Below are 11,179 nucleotides of genomic sequence, written 5' to 3'. Positions count from 1 at the left end.
TTTATTATGATTAGAGGTATTTTAGAAGCAAACAACATCTCTTAGAGATTAAACTGGAAAGCCTGTGCACACTTGCAAATGTTAAAAATGCTTATGTAATGTTAGTAAAGTGTTATTTAATACATAATGGATCTTCAACAATGGGGATCCAGTGAAACTTCAGAAGCTGCTAGTACCTGAGTATACAGGGACTCACACTGGCTGTAACCCAGTGGGAGTTAGTCCCACTGTGTACCCAATGCACTTGCACTGCTCTGAGCCAGAGCCATGCTCAAGTTAAGACCAGAGGAAGTTTCAGGCCATGGGGGTGGCTCTGGTTTTCTCAGACTTGTAGGACTAGTGATTGCACTCAAGCATGTTGCTGTAGCCCACTGTTCATTTTTTTATGCACTATACAACTGAAGCAAAAGCAACATACTACTAGAAACTCACTGCCTGGATCACTGTGCCAAAATCAATTTTAGTTTTGTCATATGAACAGTTCCTAATAAGGACAAATTCCCACAAGCTGACTGCAGATGTTTGTTTCATTTCTTCTCTTAAGAAGCAGGCAAATAAGATATATGATGTTGTTAGCTGGAACACCCTCCTACTGCATTTTGCCTCCCTCCAGCCCCCAGAGATTGGAAGGCTGAACTGTGCAGAAGAGCAGTATGAAATGATGTATCCTAATCTCTGTCCTCTGACTGGGCCAATCATTTTATCCCTGTTCTCTCCTGTTCACAAATACCCAGCTACTCCTATGAGGATGCTGAGCTCTCAGCAAGCAACAGCTATAGAAGCAACTTTGAATTTCAACTTGCCATGTGTTAAATAAACTCTGATTAAGACTATTTTTATTCAGAGCACCTTTTCATTCCACAAGTGGATTTCATGGGAAATCCATTTACTTAATTGTGGACAGTTAGCAAAAGCACACTGCTCTTTCAGCTAACTTCATCCAGAACAATACCCTCCTAAATGGAGTGTGCTCCTTGCAGTCACTATTCTTGCTAGGAAGAGAGAAGTTAAGTTTTAGGGTTTATTTGCCTATTTTCTCCTTCCTGTGTCTCTAGTTTCAGAATACCTAGGCATAAAAGCTGAAATTAATAAGAAAGATCTGGCCCACTATAGCTGTTCCTGCAGTAGAGAGCATGGGAGGGGTACCTTGTGTGAGAAGACAATTAGGCAGGCCATCAGAAAAAAAAATCATGTTTATTTTCTGCAAGTGAACAGGCTCAATACTTTCTTTTCCAATTGTCAGTATTGTCATATAAAGCAATACTGAAATAATGAGTCTGAACAGAACAACTTCATAAAAAAAAGTATGAGAATTCAGTGTGACAATACCACAGTGCCTGTATTTCCCTAATGCACAACTCCCTCAATTTCAAGCTGAGATGCTGTTGCCTTCTAGAGGAGCTTTTACCTCCTTAAAAATCTGTGGTTTGTCACCATCCCCATTCCTGAACAATGACGGATTTGAACTCCATGTACTAATTTCTACCTATTAAAAGCATTGTCTGTTCCTCCTCCCATTAAAAAAAAGAATATGTCACAAGGCCCAGTGTTTCTCAGCTTCATTCTTAAAGTACTTGCCCATCTCACTTCTGGAAGAAGAAAACACAAAAATCAAGTCCACCTGTCAGTCTGTCAAGGAAGGGAAGCATGCTGCAGAACTGCACTTGAGATAAGGAGCGAAGACAGCCAGCCAGTTCTAAGCTTAACCAGCTGGATTGCCACATCCATCATTAACTCGCTGGCACTTAATGTACTCCTCAGCCATGTACTCTCCCCACTGAGATCACAAGGAATTGCTGAGCAGTACAAAGACAGAAATAGGGACAGTAGTCAGGTGCTGACTGACGCCCAGCATCTATTCCCTCAAAAAAGTTCCAAAGTTGTAGTTCATATATAAACGGTACCTTATTAACTGTGCCTTAAAAGTCAATTGGTTATATGTAGTTGCCTTAGCTGCCCCGGCTGGCTCTGCCTACCATACCCAGCAGTAGCCAGCTATGTTACAAACACAAGCTGCTACTTCAAGTTGGGAGCAGCTAAAGGCAAAACCTCCCCCAGGGGACCTAATTCTGGTCATTTTTACAGGCGTAATGTCAAATGCTGAGTCACTACAATCAGATATGCCAGTACAGAAGTTCAAGAACCAGGACTCACCTCCCAGCCCCTTTAAAACAGGGATTTCAACTCTCCCTTCTTGGTAATTTGTACAGAGAATGGTAACAATACAATGCATGTTAGCTTTGCTGCAGGCCTAGTCCTGAGCAGTAGAGAAGAAAGTTTGCTTTCAAAGACGATATGGCAGTTATCCTGATGAAGTTAATCTTTGCTTTAATTGGTTGCCCAACATACACATTTAAACATTCTGTACTAAGTTAGCCAGCATGCACACAGTAATTGGACCAGTCAGTGACTTTCTCCTTTCACTATACACACACACACACACACACACACAAACAGAAACACCACATGATTGGACAAAGAAAAGCAATTTGTTAACCAGATATAGCTACTAAGGAACATTTTTTCCTCTAGCAACGTTTTTTTCCTGCAAATTCACAAGTGTGAAGACTTTCTTTCAAGGCTTGAAGAACTCTGCAGTCTTCCTGTGAAAAGGCTAACAGTATCCACTGTGGCTGAAACGAGATAACATTGGTTTAAAATCGATTCCAAGCAACAGTGAAATTGAAAACAAAAAACTGCCCACAATATAACATAGGGGAAAGGGACTTTTGGGACAATCCAGTGAGATGCACTGAGGGAGAAAGGTTGCTTTGGACATGATCCTACACACCCTTAGTTTGGTGTAAAAGAGGGAGAGGATGCTCAGAATTAGATCCAACATCTTGCATTCACTGATACCTGTTGGTACCAGAAACTCAGTGTCTAAAGAATTAAAATGTTTGCTTACTTCATTTGAAGAACTTAAGTTCTGTGTCAACACAGTCATAGAAAAGATCCACTACTTCAGCAGCATCCAGAATCTCTGTACAAGTAAGGATATCTTCCATTGCTTCCAAGCCTTGTTTTTCAAGGTCTAACATAATGCTCATCAGCTTCTGGCCTTTATCCTACAGGCAGGAGATGACCAACCTGAATTAAACATTAAACTAGCCCATTAAGCATTCTTACTATTCACTTTTATTATGGGGAACCTTTCAAGTCTTTTTAAAGATGAGAAGAAAAAAAAAGCCTTTTTGAATACAGACTATTTCTGCTAATAGTTTTTTGGACAGTCAGAGGCTAAGAGCAACAGTGCTTAATATTCTATATATTAAGAGCAATAACAAAGAAGCAGTTCCCAAGTTTAAAGCAGAGAAGGAAGAAGGAGGGAAAGATGGAGAGCAGAAAAGGGTATAAGGATTATACATGTGAGAAGGAAGTAAAGCAACTCCTTAAGCTAGCAAGCCAGCAAACAAAACTATTTGTGAAGACTAGAAGCCCTGAGGATTGTACAGCTCATAGGATATACACATGTATCCCTCAGATCATCACCGTCTTTACCTGAAAGATAATGATTAGATCTGAAATGATGTGTAATGTAACAGCAGCAAAACTCCAAATACTAGGGAAGGCTTTGTGCATCATTCTGGCTTACTTCTCTTCATGTTTCTGGGTAGGAAATCTATTCCTGAAGAAGGTATCATTTTGTTTTATACAGAATTTATTTAAAGCCTTCTTAATTTCCTTGGGGGGGGGGGGTAAATGGAGAAGTACTGTTTGTTTTGTTTGCAGCTTTCAAAATTGAATTCCAGAAACAAGAGGTTTAGAATAAATGATGGCTCTGAGCTTTCCAGGATTTCACACTGGCATTCTGCAGAGAGATCAGGGCACCTAAGCTAAGCTTTAGGCTCTCAGCTAGCAAGTTTTTATAGCAGAAAGCCTGACTAAAACTACAATTCCCTTTCTAACACAACTTTTGGTGCTACATTGCGATGCTTTTTGTTTTAATAGAAAAGAGCCTACCTGCTAAAATGCCCCTTGTAGAAATTCCCTACTAGGTTTCCCTGAATCAGCATCTCATACAAACTCAGAAACGCTATGGGAGACAGTTGCACACTGACTCAATGTTACTGCAGAGGTGACAGTTTTTAAATTGAGCTATTCTAGGCAATTAAAACCACATCTAGCCAAAACTGCATTTTAATGAAGGTCTTGCTAGCAGAGGTTACCATGGTTTCCTAGATCACTAATGGACAAGTCTGAATGGTGTTATGATCTCAGCAAGTCTCTGACCTGCGCAAATATGCAGAGTCAACCCTGCTCCACAGGAATACTGCAGGAAAGCAAGTGTGCTGTGAAAGCTCAACCTGCCTGAAATACTAATACTAGCATGACTGGCTTGTCCTGCATATTCTCTCCCTCTGTTTTACTTCCTCCTTCCCATATACCTAGGCATTGTTGTACAGTACAAAAAGTATTTAGTATTTCAAATAAAAAGCTGAATAGTTTAAAAAAAAAAAAAAAGGGAGCAGAGGGGAGCATAAAACTTCTGTGATGCCATTACCTCAAACTAAGCCATCCTCACAAAATGTTTTGGATTAAATGTACACAATTCCAAGAGCACTAAAGTTAGAGTGCATGGTTAGGACACCCAGGCCTTCATCCTGCCATAGTTAGAATTAGAACATTCTAGAGACTGATAACATATTCACTTCATTTTTTCTTCTTTTTTAAGGAAAGATACTCAATTTAATAACCAGCTATCCAGTTTACTGCTGCAGTTGTAATTGCAACTGTAAAAGAACGGTTAACTGGACTACTTATGCTATGACAGCTGAAGTTACACATCAGTTGGAAAAGCTGTGCAGACAGAATAATCCACTTCCTGCTTTTATTTATTCCCATGAGTGAAGTGAATCACAAAGTGATTTTGAATCACAAAGTGCCCATAAGTGTTCACCACTGAAGAATTTTATGCTAGAAGGTTTTCAGTTCTCAGGTACTTGTTGCATGGCATTGGAAAATGTCCCTTCTTCTGTATGGCATTTAAATTTGTTAAATTCTCACAAAGTAATACAAATGCACACACTAAACCGAGACTTATAAAAACTATAATGTACAAATTATTCTATATCCCACATTAGACTAGGATCCAGCATCCAATAACCAGCTAGAAAGACTCAGTGCACAATGGGCATTGAACAATGTGCTGAACTTAGTAGGGAAGTCCTGCAGCTTCCCCATCTCTCCTCCTGCTGCCACATGTATGAACAAGTTAATCAACTTATCAATTTATGACTTTTCACTTCTTGAAAGTGATGGAGCAGAGCAACATTCACAGGATAACTGAAAAAACTATGCAGAATCATTTCCCCCTCAGAAGGCATCATTATTAAGGACGAACCCGCAAGAATTCTAAGAATATTCAGAGAACTCTTTTTGGATTCCAACAGTACGGAAAAACATTTAGCAGGTTGTATCCTTGTTTTTCAGTGAGTGACCTTAAAGTAAATTATGAAGTTAATAATCTACATTTATTTCCTTAAATTAGATCTGTAAGTGTTTTTATGGAAAATGCTACTAGAAAGAATTGAGGTCATGAAACTATTTAAAACCTTTGCTTCTTTTTGATCAAATCTTATACAGATAGGTTTAAGAAAATCTCTATAAGATTATAAAAGGTTCCAGGTCCCACAGTCTTACCTGATCATTCTCAAAGACAGATCGGGCCCATTCATGTGCCTTGTACAATTCATGCCTGCGGTCAGGTTTCTCCTGGAATCGAGGAATTTTTTTAGCAGGATCATCATCACCAAAAGAAGGAGACTGCACTTTTGGTACTAATTTGACATCATCAACAAAAATAAAGGGTTTAAATATGGATCTGAAAGAAATGAGAATTACTGCTTACAGTAATCAGAGAGATTTTCTGTACATTATCCAACTCTTCACCTAGGCTATTTTAAAACACATACAGAACAGCATAGGAAATGCTAATAAGCACGAACAAGGTTAGCAAGTTGGTACTGGCCACAAGCAAAACAAACATAAAAAGAACTAGGTCTGCCAATTATTGTATTACACTTTTTAACTATAGGCTTCTTTACTCTCTTTCAGGCCACTTCTACCACTTCTTTAGCATTGTACTTTTCAAGCTTTTTTTGTTGTGCAAGTCTCAGTGTTCAGTTCCATATCATTTTTTCTCCTCTGTTCGCACTGCCATCTCCCCTTCTCCCAACCAGATATAATTCCCATGGACTACTTTGAAAATCTTAGGATGTTTGGAAGCTCATGTACCCCCAAGCTTCCTTGTGTCCCCACAGCTGAAGTCTCTATGTCAGTTCTTTGCCAATGTAAACAAATCATTCAAAGACAGAGGAATTTAAAAATCACATACACATACAAGTGCTTGTGTGGAGCAGAGAAGATTACATAGCCTGCTCAGTATCAGAAGATTTGGTGTATGACCAGCAGCATTAAAGAGGTTCAAGGAAAAGGAGTTCAAGTTCAAGGAAAGAATAAAGACATAGCTATCAACATTGTGATGCTTCCCAAGTAACTTCAACACTGACCTTGGGTCTGAACTTGGAAGCAGAATTCCAGACTGACACTTGGTCCTAAGCTATAGGGAAGATCACATCTTCTGAGGGGCAGTGGGAATCAAGGATCTTATTCTTGAGAATCTGAGAAAGGTCTTCCCAAATGCATGGAAGAAACTGCTTTTCTTTTAGATATACATTGAAACAGCACCCTACATTCTGCAGTAAAGAAGCTGCCAGAAGTGTGAGACTTCTGCAAAGCATGATTAATAACCACTGCCTGCACACAGTCAGCAGATTCATTGCTGCTACCCTATCTGTCACTGTCAGGAAGCCTTGCTGACTAACAGTTAGTGTGTGAGTCATTATCTGCAGTTAAAATAATGCTTTTTTAATGCATTAGAGCACAAAATAAAGCAAGAAAGGCCTCTAGTAAGTTGGGGGGGTTGTGTGGGGTTTTTTTTGTTTTGTTTTGTTCTGTTGGTTTTTTTTTTAAACAACCAGGTTGTCTGTCTTAGAAAAGTACAGAAATCCCACCAGAACAGTTTGAAGCCTCATTGCTTTATTATCCAAATGGATTTGCATCAAGTCAAAGAACAGTAAGCAAGCTCAAAATTCTTAGCCCTGAAGACTTGAGTTCCCTGTACAAGGTGGGAGGGAAGTCCTTTGGCATGACTGACTGCCACAGCGCTCAGCAGCTCCTGATGCATCAAACTACTACCAGTCCCAGGAATGACTGTCAGCTGTTCAAGATCACCATGTTCTTCTCCCCATAACCTCTTTACCTCAATGCAAGTGGCAGATCTCCTTAAACTAAACCACTTGCAGTTATTAATTTCTGCGAATGCCAAGTGGATTCTGGTTAAAACACATGATAATTAATTAGTTTTTGATGATCTGGCCCATGAGTTCCCTTATCTCCTCTGCTGCTTTCAGCTGCTTTCAGAAGAAGACATCATTAAAGCAATGGAAATTGTCCTTCCATTAAAAAACATACTTGGTATATCTGGGAGTAGCAAAGGTTTTCCTCCATTAACCTTCTGATGTCATACAAGGCTACCTAGAATACCCACTCCCTCTTTGCTAGTTAGGCACTTTACTTGTTCAGATTTTATACCCACTTGTCCAAAAAAGGTAACTGAAATGGTCCACAACCCTATTACTTCAACAAGAACCCAACCAGCAAGCAACCACAGACTCTAGTACAGTAGTTCCTGGGTCCTCCCTAAACTGCATTTACCCTAAAAGCTCTGACTTTAGGCAACAGTCCAAATTTGGCCTTCAACTCCAGTGGCATCCATTTAAAATTGCAGGTCAGTAACACGGGGCTTCTCAGGGCTGTCAGATTGCACACCACTGACCACTGATCACATTTCTGGTTAGAACATGCTCTTGAAGCACTAGCATATACTATAAATACATGAACATTAGGCAGTGTGTTTGTTAGGAAGCATATGTTAACTATTAGATTTATACTGCCTTTTTAAATTCTAATGTCCTAAATATTAATCAAACTATTATGTACTTACAGCCTAGTGAGCAAAAATAAGGTGTCTTGAAAAAAAGGCCAGTACAAAATGCTATCTTGTTTTCAAATTATTACTTTTCAGATTTTAATCTGATGGCAAAAATATATCCTTTCATCGAGGCTTGACTGACTGGCCTTTAGGTCAGGTGTAAATTAAAGAATTTCCACGGACCTCCCTCTCCTCCCCCAACAAGGATCTCATCGAAGGCACAAAAAAATTTTCCTGATAAAAATAAATGAAGTGTCACATTAATCCAGGAGCACCCTGTACATTGGATTCTTGTGCTTATGTGCTTATTTTTTTGCTAACGTCTCATAATTCCAGTGTTTTCATTCTGCATGTATTACATACTGACAGAGCAAGAACATCTGGATCTAGAAAACAAGAACTGCATACTATTATCTGGCAACTAAGTGAAAGGACTAATTCAGAATTTCTATGAGCTATCTTCATTTCACTTTAAAGAATGAACCACCTTGAAGCTTACAGAAGCTGATTGTTTCTTAAACGACTGTATAAGCACAATTCAAAGTAATTTAAATGTCCTTTAATTCCTTGAGCAAAACTTAAGTTCAACAGTTTTTATTCTGTTGGGCCTGTTTTTTTAATGGAGATGTTACACTAAAAGGGCTTGCTTCCATTGCAAATCCCTTTTTGATGACCAAAGTTAGCACACTGAACAAGTTGAAATGTCAAAGCAGATACAGACTTAACTACAGACCAACTGGACAGAATGCATACTTTTTCACCAAAAATCAGCCAAAGTAGCTTTTATTTTTTTCCATGTTTACTCAAAATTTCTACTTCGTCTATATTCAGGAGAGATCTATAAATACATCCCATAATTTGAAAAACAAAATGAGAGACTCAAAGGGTAGATAGAAGATGACAGGCAGGGTATTTGAGAGGGCTGAATTCCTGGTTAGTCTGCCTTGTCAGAAGACTCTGCTAATGATTCCTAATAGCCGCTATCCACAAATCCTTAGCTAAGTTCTTTCCTCCTCCTCTCCCCTACCGCCCCAAATCCTGTACTAGAAATCTTCCAGTGTGAAATAATCCATAGATCTGTTCACAAGTAATAAATAGCTCTGAAAAAGAAACAGTTTTTATTTCAATAGAGAAAACAGCCAGAGAAGTCCCAAGCTGCAGTCTCTGGTATAAAAACAGTAGACTCCTACACTTGGTCTCTTCTTAGGGGAGGCTTTAAAGCTCAAGAGTCCTCTCAATCATACAGCAGTATGGCCTCTGTGAGCTGCAAGTTACACAATCATACCACATTTTCAACACGAAAAACCAGACTGGTGACCCTAGAAAACATTTGCTGGCCGCAATTTTGTGTTGTCTGAGCTTAATGGGATGTAATAGTAAGTGATGTCTTTCTAATCCTGTCTGCCCGGCCTGGAAGTTACACTGTTAAGCCTCTTTGTTAGAGGCTGGTGTTTCAGCCATAGCCACATCCTCTCTTGACCTCGCACCCCCTAATACATCCCTTCCTCTCTCAAGCTAAGGTGACTGGTACAAGAGGCAGCAAAGACCCCCTTCAGCAGCAGAAAGTGGTTCTAGTCAATAAGAGCTCTTAAAACAGGAGAACAAGGCACACATCCTGCCTCCCCTGTAGATCAAGGGAAAGATCCTGCCTTGGGTTTCTCAGGAAAAGGACTGTCATGCAAACAGTAGCTTCCTAGTAGCTACTAGGAAGTGACTGTAACTGTTTTTCAAACTACCTTTGTGCCACCATAATTCTAGGTTTGGCTAGTATTGGGAGCAACCCTATGGGTTCCCAGAGCTTACAGTTTTCTAGACTAGAGACAATCCTGTTGGCATGACTCAAAAGGCCTCTGGAAAAGGATGGTAGAGACACTTGTCTCTTTTGTTCAATTCTGATAACAGCATTTGTTTAATAACTTTCAACCCATAATCTACCCTGTGCCCAGGGGACCCACCAATGCTGTGGCTTACCTTGAAGGGTCTGGCGTGCCAGTGAAGTAATGAATACATGGAGAACTAGGGTCCTGAGGCAGAACAGACACTATGCTAGCTGTAGTAAGGAAAGATTCAGAGTCCACACAGACACCACTGTCCTTATCACGCAAGACATCAATCATAGTTTGTGCAGAAATGTCACCTATATGAGGAGGGGAAAAAAATAATCCTGAGTGTTCAATAGCTCAGACTCCAGGGAAAGATTTTAGCTTGAATGGGCTTTGTAGGCCTAGCAAGAACAGTGACACTCAGCATGGGCATGTCACAAATCCCAGTTAATAGTTTCTATTTAAACCGTGTAAGCCCAGAATTAATTTGACTAGCTAGTAAAAGAGAACAGTATGAAGCATTAGTTAGGCATTTCAATGGCTAAGTAGGGAGCAATCTCATTAAAAGGGTATCTTTCAGAAAGAGGAAGGCCATCATGTCTGTAATACCGCTTCAGTGATCACTGTTAACACATCACTTACATAAAACACCCATTTCTCCCTAAGAAGCTACTTCTAGCCAAGTCCAGGCAGCATGGCAGCACCTTGATCTCCCACTTCTCATCTATTACCATTAGCTCTCTCTCAAAGCTTTGAGACATTGTCTCATGTTCACATGGGCTTACAACAGCAGACTTGCACGCTGAGGGTTTTCTCCAGACTGCTATCTATGAGAATCCCCTGCTCTCATGCTATTTCCTGCATGTGTCCTATCACAACTTTCTCCCCATGCACCTCCATGTTTTCTTGCACTACCACCTTGGCAAGAAGGGCCTCTTCCCTAGCAGGTCCTTAAACTCTGAGCTGACTGACCCTTCCAAGCATGGGTGCCTCAGTCCAGCAGGGGACATGGAATACCCCAGCAGGTCTGAGAGATTTGCAACCATAATCACCTGTTTGAAGTAGTCCTCTGGAGTTTTAGTGCTATAATGCAGGTTTATTAAGACCTTTCAGCTATGGCCCTCTTCAGCGTTATTGTTACTGTCCTCAGATGCAAACTACACTCCAATTCTAACCTTAACAGGAACTCTCTATTGCAATAAACATTTCACCTTTGGACTCTCCTTGACATTTGCCAACCATCTAGTAAATACACATCTTTACTAAAAGGCTTTTAAAAAAAAAAAAAAAGACTTCAACCATTCTTCATACATGAAAGAGCAGATATATGTCAGCCATGCACTGCTGGAGGCTGCAGTCA

The 11,179-nt window shown here is 39.9% G+C and overlaps 1 protein-coding gene across 2 annotated transcripts in view; it reads right to left on the bottom strand.

Annotated features, from left to right (window-relative positions):
* Positions 1-2,561: 2,561 nt before the first annotated feature.
* The window catches only part of SCRN1 (secernin 1), a 37,655-nt gene continuing 29,037 nt past the window's right edge, over positions 2,562-11,179 (bottom strand). For both annotated transcript variants that reach the window (XM_067291559.1, XM_067291560.1), the window contains 4 exons: positions 9,968-10,133; positions 5,644-5,824; positions 2,909-3,068; positions 2,562-2,633 (listed from right to left, as the gene is read on the bottom strand). In XM_067291559.1, coding sequence (XP_067147660.1) covers positions 2,910-3,068; positions 5,644-5,824; positions 9,968-10,133 — 506 coding nt within the window. In that variant the 3' untranslated portion in view covers positions 2,562-2,633; position 2,909. The remainder of the gene's footprint in view (positions 2,634-2,908; positions 3,069-5,643; positions 5,825-9,967; positions 10,134-11,179) is intronic.

This window comes from Apteryx mantelli, chromosome 2, assembly GCF_036417845.1.
Source record: "Apteryx mantelli isolate bAptMan1 chromosome 2, bAptMan1.hap1, whole genome shotgun sequence".
Lineage (NCBI taxonomy): Eukaryota > Metazoa > Chordata > Aves > Apterygiformes > Apterygidae > Apteryx > Apteryx mantelli.
Note: the sequence above shows the minus strand (reverse complement) of the source record. Positions and strands in the feature narration are given on the sequence as shown.